This window comes from Haliotis asinina, chromosome 5 (genome assembly GCF_037392515.1).
Source record: "Haliotis asinina isolate JCU_RB_2024 chromosome 5, JCU_Hal_asi_v2, whole genome shotgun sequence".
NCBI lineage: Eukaryota > Metazoa > Mollusca > Gastropoda > Lepetellida > Haliotidae > Haliotis > Haliotis asinina.
In genome coordinates, this window is record NC_090284.1 from 149433 (window position 1) to 167735 (window position 18303).

Sequence of the window (18303 nt, forward strand, 5' to 3'; positions counted from 1 at the left end):
TCAGTTGAAGCCAGCTACCATGAGGGATTTTCCACAGGATTGTTCCAGACAACTGAGAAGTGACTGCAACCAGTACACTTTATCAGCAGAACCATGTCACTGACTGAGAAGAGGTATAGTCAAACCGAGAAAGATGCACTTGCTGTGAAGTGGGCGAAACAGAGATTTAGAATGTATTTGCTTGGGGCACCATTCAAAATTGTGACTGCACACAAAGCCATAGTACCAATGTTCAACAAAGCAAACATGAAGTTGTCACCTAGAATAGAGAAATGGGTGATGGAGATGCAGGATGCAGATTACGAGATAGTACAGTTTTTTTATCGACCTGAAGCATTACAACAGTGATCACTTGGGTACCTATTTACTTATTGCCTGTTTCAAGCAGATGACTGATCTTACTGAAGTTTTGCTTCCTATATTTAGTTTTGTAGGCAGTTGATTTTGCATCATGAAGTGGTGTTAACGATCTCAGGTAAAAAATATTGATGTTTATTTGCTTTTTCTATCACTGAATTTCTGGATTTCCATTGTCAACAAAACTACTGATTAAACCGCTTGTGCAATGCTTGCCTTTGGGTATTTGAAGCTTACATAAATACTTAATCAGTTTGCTAAACACATGACATACAGGATAATATGTTTTCTTCTTGTGTCACAGGATAACACTTGATAACATGTTTAATGTGTGTCTTGTCAGTTAAAACCCAAACTAAGTTCCATCTCACAGGATTACAGGGTTAGATTTAACCCTAACCCTGACATATGTTTTGTGTCTGGACCATCTGTAAAACCAAAACTCACAGGACTTTATATGTTGTATGTGTGACCAATCAGTTACCTGCTTTGCTAGACCTCCACCTCACAGATTTTATGTGTTGTATGTGTGACCAATCAGTTACCTGTATTGCTAGACCTCCAATTCACAGATTTTATGTATCTATGACCAATCGGCTACCTGTACTGCTAGACCTAAACCTCACAGATTTTATATGTTGTATGTGTGATCAATCAGTTATGTGTATAGCTAGACCTCCACCTCACAGATTTTATGTATCTATGACCAATCAGTTACCTGTATTGCCAGACCTGCACCTCACAGATTTTATATGTTATATGTGTGACCAATCAGTTACCTGTATTGCCAGACCTCCACCTCACAGATTTTATATGTTATATGTGTGACCAGTCGGTTACCTGTATTGCCAGACCTCCACCTCACAGGACTTTATGTGTTATATATGTGACCAGTCAGTTACCTGTATTGCTAGACCTCCACCTCACAGATTTTATATGTTATGTGTGTGACCAGTCAGTTACCTGTATTGCCAGACCTCCACCTCACAGATTTTATATGTTATATGTGTGACCAGTCAGTTACCTGTATTGCCAGACCTCCACCTCACAGGACTTTATGTGTTATATATGTGACCAATCAGTTACCTGTATTGCTAGACCTCCACCTCACAGATTTTATATGTTATGTGTGTGACCAGTCAGTTACCTGTATTGCCAGACCTCCACCTCACAGATTTTATATGTTATATGTGTGACCAGTCAGTTACCTGTATTGCCAGACCTCCACCTCACAGGACTTTATGTGTTATATATGTGACCAATCAGTTACCTGTATTGCTAGACCTCCACCTCACAGATTTTATATGTTATGTGTGTGACCAGTCAGTTACCTGTATTGCTAGACCTGCACCTCACAGATTTTATATGTTATATGTGTGACCAATCAGTTACCTGTATTGCCAGACCTCCACCTCACAGATTTTATATGTTATATGTGTGACCAATCAGATACCTGTATTGCCAGACCTCCACCTCACAGATTTGATATGTTATATGTGTGACCAATCAGTTACCTGTATTGCCAGACCTCCACCTCACAGATTTTATATGTTATATGTGTGACCAATCAGATACCTGTACTGCTAGACCTCCACCTCACAGATTTTATATGTTATATGTGTGACCAATCAGTTACCTGTATTGCTAGACCTCCACCTCACAGATTTTATATGTTATATGTATGACCAGTCGGTTACCTGTATTGCCAGACCTCCACCTCACAGGACTTTATGTGTTATATATGTGACCAGTCAGTTACCTGTATTGCTAGACCTCCACCTCACAGATTTTATATGTTATGTGTGTGACCAGTCAGTTACCTGTATTGCCAGACCTCCACCTCACAGATTTTATATGTTATATGTGTGACCAGTCAGTTACCTGTATTGCCAGACCTCCACCTCACAGGACTTTATGTGTTATATATGTGACCAATCAGTTACCTGTATTGCTAGACCTCCACCTCACAGATTTTATATGTTATGTGTGTGACCAGTCAGTTACCTGTATTGCTAGACCTCCACCTCACAGATTTTATATGTTATATGTGTGACCAGTCAGTTACCTGTATTGCCAGACCTCCACCTCACAGGACTTTATGTGTTATATATGTGACCAATCAGTTACCTGTATTGCTAGACCTCCACCTCACAGATTTTATATGTTATGTGTGTGACCAGTCAGTTACCTGTATTGCTAGACCTGCACCTCACAGATTTTATATGTTATATGTGTGACCAATCAGTTACCTGTATTGCCAGACCTCCACCTCACAGATTTTATATGTTATATGTGTGACCAATCAGATACCTGTACTGCTAGACCTCCACCTCACAGATTTTATATGTTATATGTGTGACCAATCAGTTACCTGTATTGCTAGACCTCCACCTCACAGATTTTATATGTTATATATGTGACCAGTCAGTTACCTGTATTGCTAGACCTGCACCTCACAGATTTTATATGTTATATGTGTGACCAATCAGATACCTGTACTGCTAGACCTCCACCTCACAGATTTTATATGTTATATGTGTGACCAATCAGTTACCTGTATTGCTAGACCTCCACCTCACAGATTTTATATGTTATATGTATGACCAGTCAGTTACCTGTATTGCCAGACCTCCACCTCACAGGACTTTATATGTTGTATGTATGACCAGTCAGTTACCCGCATTGCTAGACCTCCACCTCACAGATTTTATATGTTATATGTGTGACCAATCAGTTACCTGTATTGCCAGACCTCCACCTCACAGATTTTATATGTTATATGTGTGACCAATCAGTTACCTGTATTGCTAGACCTCCACCTCACATGACTTTATATGTTGTATGTATGACCAGTCAGTTACCTGCATTGCTAGACCTCCACCTCACAGATTTTATATGTTATATGTGTGACCAATCAGATACCTGTATTGCTAGACCTGCACCTCACAGGACTTAATATGTTATATGTGTGACCAATCAGATACCTGTACTGCTAGACCTCCACCTCACAGATTTTATATGTTATATGTGTGACCAATCAGTTACCTGTATTGCTAGACCTCCACCTCACAGATTTTATATGTTATGTGTGTGACCAATCAGTTACCTGTATTGCTAGACCTCCACCTCACAGATTTTATAACGTTAGACCTCCACCTCACAGATTATATGTGTTATATGTTTGACCAGTCAGTTACCTGTATTCCTAGACCGCTACCTGTATTGCTAGACCTCCACCTCACAGGACTTTATAGGTTATATGTGTGACCAATCAGTTACCTGTATTGCTAGACCTCCACCTCACAGGACTTTATAGGTTATATGTGTGACCAATCTGTTACCTGTATTGCTAGACCTCCACCTCACAGATTTTATATGTTATATGTGTGACCAATCAGTTACCTGTATTGCTAGACCTCCACCTCACAGATTTTATATGTTATGTGTGTGACCAATCAGTTACCTGTATTGCTAGACCTCCACCTCACAGATTTTATAACGTTAGACCTCCACCTCACAGATTATATGTGTTATATGTTTGACCAGTCAGTTACCTGTATTCCTAGACCGCTACCTGTATTGCTAGACCTCCACCTCACAGGACTTTATAGGTTATATGTGTGACCAATCAGTTACCTGTATTGCTAGACCTCCACCTCACAGATTTTATATGTTATGTGTGTGACCAATCAGTTACCTGTATTGCTAGACCTCCACCTCACAGATTTTATATGTTATGTGTGTGACCAATCAGTTACCTGTATTGCTAGACCTCCACCTCACAGATTTTATAACGTTAGACCTCCACCTCACAGATTATATGTGTTATATGTTTGACCAGTCAGTTACCTGTATTCCTAGACCGCTACCTGTATTGCTAGACCTCCACCTCACAGGACTTTATAGGTTATATGTGTGACCAATCAGTTACCTGTATTGCTAGACCTCCACCTCACAGGACTTTATAGGTTATATGTGTGACCAATCAGTTACCTGTATTGCTAGACCTCCACCTCACAGATTTTATATGTTATATGTGTGACCAATCAGTTACCTGTATTGCTAGACCTCCACCTCACAGATTTTATATGTTATGTGTGTGACCAATCAGTTACCTGTATTGCTAGACCTCCACCTCACAGATTTTATAACGTTAGACCTCCACCTCACAGATTATATGTGTTATATGTTTGACCAGTCAGTTACCTGTATTCCTAGACCGCTACCTGTATTGCTAGACCTCCACCTCACAGGACTTTATAGGTTATATGTGTGACCAATCAGTTACCTGTATTGCTAGACCTCCACCTCACAGATTTTATATGTTATGTGTGTGACCAATCAGTTACCTGTATTGCTAGACCTCCACCTCACAGATTTTATAACGTTAGACCTCCACCTCACAGATTATATGTGTTATATGTTTGACCAGTCAGTTACCTGTATTCCTAGACCGCTACCTGTATTGCTAGACCTCCACCTCACAGGACTTTATAGGTTATATGTGTGACCAATCAGTTACCTGTATTGCTAGACCTCCACCCCACAGGACTTTATAGGTTGTATGTGTGACCAATCAGATACTTATATTGCTAGACCTCCACCTCACAGGATTTTATGCGTTATATGTGTGACCAATCAGATATCTGTATTGCTAGACCTCCACCTCACAGATTTTATGTGTTATATCAGGGAGCCTATATAGAGGGCGAGAGTAAACTCCTCGAAAAGCCGCTGAACATGTCTCGGGCCGTTACGTAACCAGTGTAGCCAATATGGTGGCAGCGTAGTATTTAAGATTGAGCCTGGTGTATTTTCAACAGCTGATTAAGTTCGGTGAGTGTAGTAACAATTGAAATCCTAGTTGTAGAAGATAGGTTAACTTATTTTGTCTCTTCAGTTTAAGTGAAATAATTGATATTAGTGTCCATATTAGAACAGTAGATTTGTAGTAAAGTTTCAATTCTGTATGTTATAACTCACTGGCTTCTATTCTCAATTCACCGCGAAGATAGACTAAATTGTCCCGATACAAACTTCTTTCACACATTCGTTTAATTTTTAGAAGGAAAACATACCTTTACTTGAAAGGTATTTGCAAGTAATAATGACAGTTTTATGACTTAAAAACTTGTTAGCGTGTAATTGAGGTGTGTGAAAATTATGACACTTCACCGATCTGTTCTGATCTGCCATTGAAATGCTATATGCGATTGTTTGAGTGTTTCTAGTTATTTCTTCAAAAACATCTTTCACATACACCTGTAATGTAGTGAATCGTTTGAACTCCGATTTCGCGGGCTTTGTTTTCATCATGTTTTATAGGTTGAATTGGCATTTGTGATTTGTTTCGGTAAGTGCATACCGAAAGGTATCAGAATCTGCAAAGTTGTATTTTATGTTGCATGTGACCTTTAAAATATTCATTATACACAAGCAATGTATCAGCGAAAATGCTTCTTTCATTGAAGATTATTAAGCATGTGCTTCTTTACTACCATTGACATAGATGTTTTGAACAATTTAACCTCACAGAATGATATGAGATGGACAATTTGTTTAAGCATGTCTTACATACAAAGAATGCAAATGTGTTAGGAAAATGCATATGTACATGCCACCAAAAGTCTACAAGAGAAAGTACAATAGAAACGTTACATATGTAAGACGTTACACATATGTCATGTATTCACTGCTGTTTTCTTTCAACATATATCTTTACAACGCAATTAAGCAATCAGGACTTGCTTGTATGACGAGATGGTTTCCTGTAATCTCCAAAACCTGCCAGGGATATCAGGCGTCAATAGCCCTGATTAGTCTTGCCACAGCCAGCCAGAATTAAGTAATAATTATTTTTGGGTTACAATGTTTAGTGTTTTGAATGGTATTTGTGATGGATCACATTTGGTAGCAGGCTGTTGTTTCGGAGGTAATTTACTGGATCAAGGATGTCATGTGGCTTATTGTAAGTTGCAGATGAGTGTATTTATAGGCAGGGGTTTTAGAAGCCTCAAGTCAAAGGTCAACTTATCCCAAATAGCTAGTGTTGGACATATATAACTGTCATCTTTACGTGTTGTATACATTGAAAGACACTGAAATATTCTGATTCTGACAGCCATGGCTACCATTACTTCTGTAACTAAACATTGCCATATTGTCTGAAGTCAGTCAGTTGTCAGTTCAGAAAGAAATTCATATGCCCAGTCATCCTCTAGGTGGAGTAGTAATGATGTTTCTGTATGCTTCAGTGTGGATGGACTTCCACACTAGGAATATCAGTGTATTATCATTGTGACCATTTACAGTAGTTGTCAAATATTTCACCATGTGTAAGTTTGGGAGTAAATGACTTGACAGTGTGATGACATGGAGTAGATATTAATGGAGAATACTGAAAAATACATCATTCCTGTTACTTTGTGTACACAGTCCTATCCTTTGAATTGGTTGGCATTTTAAGACATCACCTTAAAAAGGGTGAAGGTCAGAAAGTAATGATTGATGCTTGTCTTGCCAGTTCATAGTCACACAAGAACTCTAGTTTCCTGTATATTTGGTGTGTAAATGCATTTGTGTTGGTCATGAAAATATTGATACTTCAATGAGTTTGAAGCCAAAAGTCTTCTATCTGACAGTTGAATATAAATGTTGCATGTTGTGTGGTTCAGAACTTCACTTATCTCAACTCAATATTCAGCACATTACATCTTGTCTTACACAGACAAGTTATCAGTGACATATTTTATTTCTTTTAGAATGATGTTTTTGAGTTATATTTCCCTTACCCTTATGGCTTCCATGGCCTGTTGGCAAAGCTGACTGTGTAGGGGGGCGACAGCAGGGTACAGTCTGTACGTGGAACCAGTGTCTTGCTTCTGGGAGTGGCTTCAGCAAAATGAGTGACTGTGCTATGGATGTATGAGATGAATGTTCAGTGAGCCGTGTGATGTAGATATGAATATGAGCTGCAGCATCGTGTGACTGAAGTTCCAGTGAATGATCTCAACTTGATGGGTAACTATGTGTAGTGACTGATGCAGCGATTGGCAGTAAGTATCTATAACTGAAGTCAGCAAACTGCTGTGGGAGTCTGAGCTGGGTACAAAACGTCTTACTTGCTGATGTGTATAACCTTCATCATCCATGCTGTCCATGTTACCCATCTCAACCCTGCTGTACATGTTACCCATCCCAACCCTGCCATCCATGTTACCCATTCCAACCCAACTCTATGTTACCCATCCCAACCCTGCTGTACATGTTACCCATCCCAACCCTGCTGTACATGTTACCCATCCCAACCCTACTGTCCATGTTACCCATCCCAACCCTGCTGTCCGTGTTACCCATCCCAACCCTACTGTTCATGTTACCCATCCCAACCCTGCTGTCCATGTTACCCATCCCAACCCTGCTGTCCATGTTACCCATCCCAACCCTGCTGTCCATGTTACCCATCCCAACCCTGCTGTACATGTTACCCATCCCAACCCTACTGTCCATGTTACCCATCCCAACCCTGCTGTCCATGTTTCCCATCCCAACCCTGCTGTCCATGTTACCCATCCCAACCCTGCTGTACATGTTACCCATCCCAACCCTACTGTCCATGTTACCCATCCCAACCCTGCTGTCCATGTTACCCATCCCAACCCTGCTGTCCATGTTACCCATCCCAACCCTGCTGTACATGTTACCCATCCCAACCCTACTGTCCATGTTACCCATCCCAACCCTGCTGTCCATGTTACCCATCCCAACCCTGCCATCCGTGTTACCCATCCCAACCCTACTGTCCATGTTACCCATCCCAACCCTGCCATCCATGTTACCCATCCCAACCCTGCTGTCCATGTTACCCATCCCAACACTGCCATCCATGTTACCAATCCCAACCCTGCCATCCATGTTACCCATCCCAACTCTGCCATCCATGTTACCCATTTCAACCCATATCTCCATGTCACCCATCCCTGTTGTCCATGATACCCATCCCAAACCTTGCCACTTGATGTGTATCAAAATGAACCATGAACTTATAGAGGTAGGGGGGTTTAAGGAGTCCCCAGCCGTCAGTGACATGGTCTGTTTAGAAAAATTCTTCTCCATTTCAGGAGCCTTACTGGACCTGCACAATGAGCAGAGCATCATCAGGGATTCAAATATCAAGTTGGTAACGTTTTGTCGAGCACTGGAAGATATTTTTCGATGTGGATTAATGAGTAAGTAATTATAGCTAGTTCAGTAAGGAAATAAGTTAAGTTGAAATTCATGTGTAGACATGTTGGTTGGTTTCTCGATAACATGGATACTAAATATGCTGACACTAACACATACAGAATATGCAGCTGTTTGGATACAGGACTTTATGTTAAGGATTCACAGAAATATTGCCAGGGAGCTGGCGCATGAGGTACAATACTGTGCCCTGGGTGCTTTGACAACAGGTCTCTTGTAGATGTGTCAGTTGTACTGATCACAGGTCTTGCGTTAAGATGCATATACTTAGTGTCACTAATGAAGGCTCAAACTATTGTTAAAACTATTTCTTAAAAGTTGTAAAATCTTCATTTTTGTTTGAAATGTTTGAATGTTCTTCAAACGTACTTAACAGTAACACATCAGGCCATTGAAATGTTATTATTACATTCTTAAACATCCGACACATACTATTCAGTGATGTTAATATCAATGATTAGCATGTGCAAGTCACTCCTTGGAATGTGGAGGACAATATAGATGCACTGATGCTTTTTCACGGACATTCACTGTGTCATTCATACCAAATTGAAATCACCTCTTTTTGACACTTGCTGAATGAACGTGCAGATTCAGTTTGTCCTTTCATGATGATGAGCAGGCAATTTATTGTTTGAGCAAATCACAGATGCAACTGTGACCACACATAACCGATTTGTTGAGGGGTCAGTCACAGTTTGGGCATGGATAACTCCTACTGGACATAACCCACTGCATGTGGTCTTCGGTAATGTTAACGGACAGCGTTATCTGGGCAAAATTCTGGCACCCATAGCAGTTCTCCTTTTCCATTCCTGCAAGCTATGCATGGCTTTCATGGCTGACTCTCTTTACTGCAAGATGACAACGCTAGGAATCATAGATCCAGGATTGTCCTGGAATTCCTTAGGCAGCAGAGTGTAGAGAGGGAGGGATGGAGTTGCTAGCATGCTCACAGAATTCAACCCAATTTAGCATGCCTCTGATGTAATTGGTTGACATGTGTACACACGTCACCAGTGGATCTCCCAGAATTCCGCAGACATCAAATAGGGGAAGGAATTCTGCAAACTTTCTATATGAACTTGATATGGACAAGGGCTTCATATAATTTTTCAACATGAGGAGTATGTACCCCTTATCTTTTCAATATAAGAGTACTGGGAAAAGTTAAAAGTACATCTAGAATACTGAATGGAATTAGATGGTGTGTCAGTAATCTTGTGTTTCATTTCATATCTACACCGAAACATTGCTACTCTTGTGTAAACAGGTCACTAAACAATAAAGCGAACCTTTCTCAGATAAACATGTCCGTAATTGATTCTAAGACCATACACCATTTCTGTGGTACGTATCTGCTACTTTTTCTGATTTTTTTCTTACCATATCGTGCATATTTTTTATCCGTACATACTCCTATACAGCCCTTATCTGGAGCCCTGATGAACCATGAGTGCAAGGGGCACCTGTGCATTGGATGCGTGAGGAGGGTACACAAGATATTGAGTGTATTTTTGTCTGCACATCATGATGTGTTATGTTTGTCAACACATTAAACATTATGATAGTACTGTGAGTGCTAGTATTTCTGATAAACTTTCGTTTACATGTGTTATATACAATTTTACCCTTTATTAATGATGCCTAGGATGCATGTGAATGGTACTGATCACATTTTTCGTGTAGATATAACATGTGTGAGATTTGTACTGATACATGTGTGTGACTTACACTTATACACATGTGATTTCTACTGATACATGTGTGTTTTGTACTGTATTACAGGCCTTATACATGAGTTATTGATTCGCTGGACTCGGTGATATGTTGGTGTTTCAGATAACAGTGGATGGTTTAGTCGCTGTGACTTCTGGACATGGATCAACAGAGTATCTCACTGGTAAGTACCTCAGCCTATCCCAGGGGCAGATGCCATCATGTCTAACCTGCGTGTTCTCACACTCGGCAGGTAAACAGAACAAGTCCACCTACCCAGACAGATCTTCCGCCTACCCAAGGACTACAAGTAGGCTTCACTGGCAGGGCAGATAGGGCAGAGTTGCATAACATGATGTGATTATATCTATGATTCTTCTTTATTTTTCATCTTTTTAGACCAATCATTTGATATAAACACATGTTAAATTTAAAGTTAGGAGATTCATAGTTCATCCAATCAGAAACATTTCTAACATATCATACATTTGGAACTTGCTTACTGATATCCTGACTTGGCTTAGCAATGTTGAAGTTAGTACTAGAGTTAACAGATGGAATCTATTTTGACATATATTGCATGAAATAACATGTATGGTAAGTATGGAGATGTCCAATGAGATTTAGGTTTCAACAACATCTGCTGATACTACTTGTGTTCCTTCCAGTTCCAACCCAGTACTGGAACAAGTCATTGATTATGTCCGAAACTGCCACAAGGTGAGTATATGGTTGTGTCTGGGTGTTCAGACATGGAAAGACTTGCAAACAGTATAGCTTGCAATTTGCTTCCAGTTTGAACAGTAGCCAGAAGTGATTCATTATACTGAGAGAACTTGTAATGTCTGTATTGTGATTAGGTTTTCTAAACTGGTAATTCTTCACTTTGTAGTCTCTAGGACCTTCCAAGAAGTAAGAATGCATCTGCAGAAACAGTGTAACAATGTCTGTAGTAGTTGTATAAGTCATGACTCCACAAACAATAGTTTCAGGAACATGTTACATTTTCATGTGTTTGCTTCTGTTGTTAATTTGTGTCCATTTTTAAACATAGCTCAAGTGTGTATTCCAGGTGAAGACAGTGGAGGGGAAAGGACGCTTGTTCATCAGAGCAGGTCTTGTGAAGAAGAAGCTGGATTGTATAGTACATCACATCTGTCATGACAGGCAGCTGTTACAGGTAAGTGTTTGTTACAATAATGAGTCACAGACAGCGTTTTGGGACATTTCTAGGTTTTTGTCTTGAGGATTAGTTCATTAACATTTGGGATGCAAAGATTGCGCTTCTTAAAGCAGTACCTGTTAGAGTGATTTACAAATACGATCAAGTTGGGAATATTTTCACCTTTTCAAAGTAAATACTACATTGGTCTTGTCTACCACAGATCAAATCAGAACTGAATGTTAGAAAGTTGACCAGGAGATAACAGTTGAAGTGTTTGAAAGGCATTTAGAAGTTGAACGAACATGAATACTTGACTTTTGTTATGGATAACAATTTCTTTTTCTTCTTTACATGATGTTTCAGAGCTAATTGTTGCTCCTTCATCATGAGAATGGAGCACCTGATGAAGGAGCAAGAAGTAGTTCCGAAACATCATGAAGAATAAAAAGAAGTTGATATCCATAAAAAGTGTCATGTATTCAAGATAGCAGTTATCTTGATATAGAATAACAGCATATGCCCGTGACAAGTCAGTTTTCATTACAGGCAATCAAATAATAGTGTCTTACTTGTCTATGGACTTCTAGATAATTTCCACTTATGGTTTCAAACTGCAAATAAAGTTGGATTTCATTTCATATCTGTTCATAGTGTAGCTATAATAAATAATAAATGTTTAACCATAGGTCTTATGCATATTACCCCAAGCTTCGCTAAATGAGGTCAAACAGTCGTTGATTCCCATGAAAGGCTACCTCATGTATTGACAAATGTATAGGCACTTAAGTGATGTGATCTCTGTACCCGTGCAAGCACGGGCCATCCAAAATTCACTTTTACTTCAAACATCCTCAAGTGTGGACGTGTTGTTGGTTTGCTTAAGACCACCTGTCGTTTGTGATTAAAAGTTACCTTTTTATCGGTATGTTTGGTTTTTATTCCCTTTTTTTATGTGGAAAGATGAAGTTTCTTCACTTACCTGGCTACTCGTGATATTAGTTGCGATGTGGATGTTTCCCATGTTCTTGGTTGTACGGGTATTTGGGGAGTTTGCTAGTTCCATGGCTTTCTTCTCCTTTGTACTGCATATTTCAACTGTGTTTATCTTTATGGCTGGTATATTTTGTTGTATTTTGTGGCACATTTCACTTGCATTTTGGGGGCAGCCATCTTGCTTGTGTCGCTCATCTGTTTTGCATAGTGTGGCATGCCTATTGTATGTGCAGGGGTGTTTTGCTACACTTTTGTGTAGGTTTTTTTTATTAACATAATATTGTTACTTTTTTCCCTTTTTGCATGTTACAGTGTTTGTGCATGACTCGCCAGTTTGTCACTATTTGTAAAGTCCTGAAATCGGCCAAGGATTCGCACCCATGGTGTCCCGATTGTGCGACGGTTGCTTGCACCTTGGACCAGTGTTGCCGTCACTGTGCGCCTTTGTCAACCACCAGTTTCAAGACCTTCTTGGCAGTTAAGAGGAAACACTTCACACAGCGTCGTCGTAGGATGTCCTCCCCAGCTTCATCATTGGGACAGATCATTGATTGATACTTCAGATCAATGTCCTCCTTCAGCGTCTGCCTTGGAGATCCCGCAGGAATCAGCAGTGCCTATGGCACGGTCACTGGACCATCAGCTAGGCGGTGCCGTCGTAGACTTGTCAAGACCTGATGCGCTTTCTCATCCTGAGGTGCAAAAAATACTACGTTCCTTGCTACTGCCTAATGTTAATTCAATGCTGACGCCAGCACCGATGCCTACTTTGGACTCCAACTTGCCGTCACCAGTGCCCCCCCCGAACTGTTCCAGTGCCAACTCTGACGACGGTGCTGACGCCGACGCTGACGCCAATGCTGAAGCCTGTGCCTAAGCCGTCCTCCACACCAGCGCCAATACCAACGCCGATGCTCACATTGAGTTCATCTTACAGAATCCATCATGTCTTTCACACTATTTCTAGGGAGGATGATCTGCAATGCCAGTTAATGGAGGAGAGAACTCGGTGCTTCGAAGCTGAATGGAACATAATATGGAACATGACTGGGTCCTCCCGCCCACAGTTGTGCCAGTTCAGTCGGACGCCTGTAGGCAGTAGATATATGCTCTGTTAGCAGAAAACATTCAAATATTATTAACCAAACAGGCATTAGATACAGTGCGAGATCCCCATCAGTCCCCGGGGTTCTACTCACCCATCTTTTAAGTACCCAAGAAAGACTCAAACACATAATCCACAATATGGCAGCATTCAACAGACTTTATCTGTTGAACCGCATCATTTCCGATTGATATCACTCGAGCAGATTTGGGCCAAACTAGCACCCAGAGTGTGGCTAGCCAGTCTAGTCCTCCAGGATGCTTACCTCCATGTACCAATTTTCCATCTGCACAGAAAGTTCCTGAGGTTTGTGTTCAGCAGCTCTCATTACCAATGGCGGGTCCTCCCACTTACGTCCCCAATGTCCCGGTTTCTACATCTGAGGGGTAAAGAGTTTGACCCCTACATAGACGACTCCCTCCTGAACAACTTCGACCTTCAGCTGCTACGCAAACAGCTGGACTTTGCTGCTTGTCTTCTACAGCAACTGGGGGGGATCATCAATGTTGCGAAGTCACATGTAGTTCCATCGCAGGAGTTGACCTATATAGGGGGTTGCTTCTGACACACTCCAATCTTGTCAGAATCCCTCAGGATTGGTGGTTGAAGATTCTCAAGTTTGCAAGTCGAGACCTTGCTCATCCCTTGACCCTTCGGGAGTGGCAGTCCCTGTTAGGACTTCTGACGTCAGCCCAAGACACTTGACCATTGATGTTCGGTTTTCTATGTAATTCGGACCGAATTGTTGGTCCAGGCAGAAGTTAACGAAGTTATCATTACATATAGGCTAACTAATTCGAACTTCATATAACTCAGATTTCGGACAGAAATCTTCGCCCTTTAAGGTAATTTACTATGAAAACGTCACTAATTAACTTGGACAAGTGGGACTGCCTGAGGCGGAAGTGCTTTGTAGTTAGCTGATTACCGACTTCAAACGGATTATCAGGTGTGATGATAACCAATTAACAAAAGGAATTAACAAAGAAGTTCAGCAAGCTCACACGACTCACTCAGTGTCATTTTGATGATACTGCAGTAATTTCTCATCAGTGACAAAATCCCTGAACCAATGATAAGTTGTATTTGTTGATTTCTGTAGAGAAGATTGAAGCACATGCGCTTCCATACAAGGGCGAGTAAAATGAAAACATGGTACGTCACTTCTAGCGCTCGTGCTTACGGACAACCACCGGACGACAGAGCATTCTAACAGTAAACTATTTATAAAAGATGAGGTGATATTTATTGACAGAATTACAGTTTTGATGGTAAAGGTACCATCCATGCGTATCTTCTGGTCAAGGGAGCTAACTCTTGACTCTCACCAGTCCAATTCGGACTCCTTGTAATTCGGACACAAAAGTCGGTCCCAATTGAGTCCGAATTAGACAGCTTCCACTGTATAATTTTAAGCAATGATCCTAGCAGTACATCATTGGATGTCCCTTCTGAGGAATTCCATTCTGTTGATTTCATCTGACAGCTCCACAGTGGTATGGATGATTCGCAATCAGGGCACAACCAGGTCACAGCAGCTATTGGACCAGATGTTTCAGTTAGCCAGGCATCTGGATGACAACAACATCATAGCAAGGGCTGGACATATGATATATGGGGTGCAGGAATGTCCTCACAGATGTTGTGTCAAGACCCAGCAAGCCATCCCCGATGGAATGGATGCTCCACCCAGAAGCCTTTCAATTGTTGTGCCTCAATCACTGTCGCCCCCCAATAGACCTATTTGTGACCAATCTCAATCGGCAGTTGTCTCTGTTCGCGTCTCCCATCCTAGAACCGGAAGCTTGGGCAGTCGATGCATGTCTTTGTGATGGGAAGGGCTCGATGCCTATGCCTTCCTGCCTCCTATTCTTCTTCCAGCAGTTGTAGCCAAACTCAAACGGACAAGGAGGATTCGTCTGCTTTTGGTCACGCCCTGGTGGCAAAGTCTCACCAGCGAAAATCTGCTACCTTTACCGGACTATGCCATCCTCACAGCCATCAGTTGCACCCCGACCCTCATCGATTTCATCTTCATGGCTGGTTCATCTCCAGACAGCTTTGAAGGCAAAGGGCTATTCTACGCCTATAGAATTATTGCATTTTTAAAAGAATTAGATTTGCTGAAAGAATTGTAAATAGATATATATATTTTATACTAGGAAGTTTGAACTAGTAACTTAGAGTGTTAGTGGCTGTATCCTCGAGGGGGGTTAAAGCACTGTAAAATTATTGTCCTCCTGAGAGGGTACACAAGTCCCAAAACAATCGAAGTCAAATTTGATTTTCCATTTTTTCTTAGCCGTAGTATTTCTGTCATTTTAATTTGTGGCTAATCTTGCATACAATCACCAGCAGCTGAGGGCATGATGTAAATCCAGCTAGGGACCATGCAGGTAGCAGAAGTACTGTAAATCCCCATGGCCCCTAGTATGGTGATCTACCTTCAGTTGTTGGTGATCTATATAGCCTGTTTTTATATTGTATTGTCTGAATAGGGATAATAATTTTAACTTTTCACGCTAGTTTTATTTATTTTTTATTTTTTTGTGTGATATTCTAGTTGTTTTACTGTCTGTTGTCGACAGCTTTTTATGATATACATAGATTCTTTTTTTAAGAATGCTCTTGTCACGATATGGCTGCAATAATGCCGATGTGACGTTAAATATTAACTCACTCACGCACTCACTACGCCTATAGCTAAAGTCAGAGCTTTGGATCACCGGGTGTTGACTAGATCCTTATATGACGACAGATGGTCTTCTTTTGAGAAGTTTTGTCACCTGAAGTCTGTAAATCCTTTAAAGGTCGCTCCTCAGATGATAGCTGAGTTTCTTCTGTATCTTCGGAAGAGCAGACACCTTAAATACAGTACTATTGGGACATACCTATCGGCTTTGAATTCAGTTCTAGGAGTGAAATGCAAGTTTCCAAGGTGCCAGAACTTATTGCTATACTGAAGGCTTTTAAGCTGGAAGACCAGAAAGTCAAGCTCTGCCCTCCAGCTTTGGACTTAAATATCATTCCACAACATCTTAGAGGTTCCCCCTATGAGCCTTTGGACAAGGCCTCGTTTGAGGACCTTTCAAGGAAGACAGTGTTTCTCTTAGCCCTGGCCATGGCAGCAAGAGTAAGTGAACTTCATGCTCTGGATGTCACCCGTGTTCAATTTGAGCGATCTTGACATGACTGTGTGCATCTAGGATTATTGTGGGACTTTACTGCTAAGAATCAACTTCCTGGTCAGCCAGACAGGACGTTTTCACTTCCTCCTCTTTCTTCAATCTTGGGGCCTCATGATGTGGAGGAAGAAGTTCTTTGTCCAGTCAGAGCACTGAAGTTGTATATTGCAAGATCGGTTTCTAGGAAAAGGCTATTTATCCCTTTTTCTTCTTGTACTAAGGAAGCCAACAAGAACATGGTCGCACTTTGGCTTCGTCAGACCATTTTGGCCACTTACAACGCTGCTAATCTCCGTCACCCTTCAGCTAATAACCCACATGAGATTAGGGCGCTAGCCTCCACAATGGCTTTACACAGGAATTTTACTGTCCATTTACTAATGGAAGGCTGCTTCTGGAAGTTGACTTCAGTCTTCGCCAGTTATTACCTGAGGGACTTGGCTGTTGAAGATGTGGAGGATCTGCAATCTTTCGGCTCATTAGTAGTTGCCCAGCAACTCACTCGGCCAGCCACCCATTAGGTAATTACTTCTATTTACTGCTTACTGGGACTGCTTGTAGCTTGCTTCTGGATCCCTTATGGCATGTGGATGGAGTTTCTGGGGATGGTCCTTTTGGGAGCCCGACACCACCATCCCTCTGTCGAATCCATATGCATAAGACCCACAGTAATTTCAATTAAAAATTTATTAAAATCTAAATATTTTAGATATTTAAATACTTACCTTACCAGAGGGCAGTAACTCCCTCCCAGCCCTGGACACTCCTCCCCACTCTGGGCTCGAAGGACCAAGTTTTCAGTAAAAGTGAATTTTGGATGGCCCACGCTTTTGCAGGTACAGAGATGACATCACTTCTGTGCGTATACATTCGTCGATACATGAGGTAGCCATTCATAGGAATGGCGAATCAATGACTGTTTGATCTCGTTTAGCAAAGCTTGGGGTAATATGCATAAGACCTATGTTAAGCTAAGTATTTGAATATCTAAAATATTTAGATTTTAATAAATTTCGCAATAACAATAAATTAGAGCTATTGTTCTTGGAAATTTATCACTCTTCGATAAATAGTCCAGTAAACATTACCATCAAACATTGTGTCATAAAATCAGTTCAAGTGGAAAACTAGTCACTTTCTTCTTCATTTTTAAAAAAAAATTAAACCCCTGATAAGACACTATATATATATAGATATAGAGATATATATTGTGACGAAGTATCATCCCTATAAAAGCTGATCTTGAACATATTAGGTTTATCTTCTTGTGATCTCAGTGTTTCATGTTGTATGCTACTCTGAATTATCTTACTTCATGCCTGAGATATATATTATATTACTTACTGTCTGCATATCTATTTATCAATCCCAGATTATGCACTTTGTCTTGTTATGATCTTGGAGTTTAAACAGCCTAGCCTCTTGTAAAACCTCGCCTGAAGGGACATGAACTCAATCTGTTTATATAGGCAGTCACTCTAAGGTCAATGCAAGGCACGTATCTTGCCCCTGTTTACCATATGACTCCCTACTGA

General features: G+C 40.8%; 1 protein-coding gene across 6 annotated transcripts in view; it reads left to right on the forward strand.

Moving 5' to 3' along the window:
• The window catches only part of LOC137284447 (uncharacterized), a 133392-nt gene that overhangs the window by 3993 nt on the left and 111096 nt on the right, over nt 1-18303 (forward strand). For 5 of the 6 annotated variants that reach the window (XR_010956904.1, XM_067816251.1, XM_067816252.1 and 2 more), the window contains exons 2-5: nt 8478-8585; nt 10444-10504; nt 10989-11040; nt 11393-11500. Coding sequence is in view for 5 of the 6 variants with exons in the window: in XM_067816251.1 (XP_067672352.1) it covers nt 8478-8585; nt 10444-10504; nt 10989-11040; nt 11393-11500 (329 nt within the window). In the remaining variant the exon portion in view is untranslated. Of the gene's footprint in view, nt 1-8477; nt 8586-10443; nt 10505-10616; nt 10678-10988; nt 11041-11392; nt 11501-18303 lie in introns of those variants that run through there. The other variant, XM_067816253.1, reaches the window with a different exon arrangement.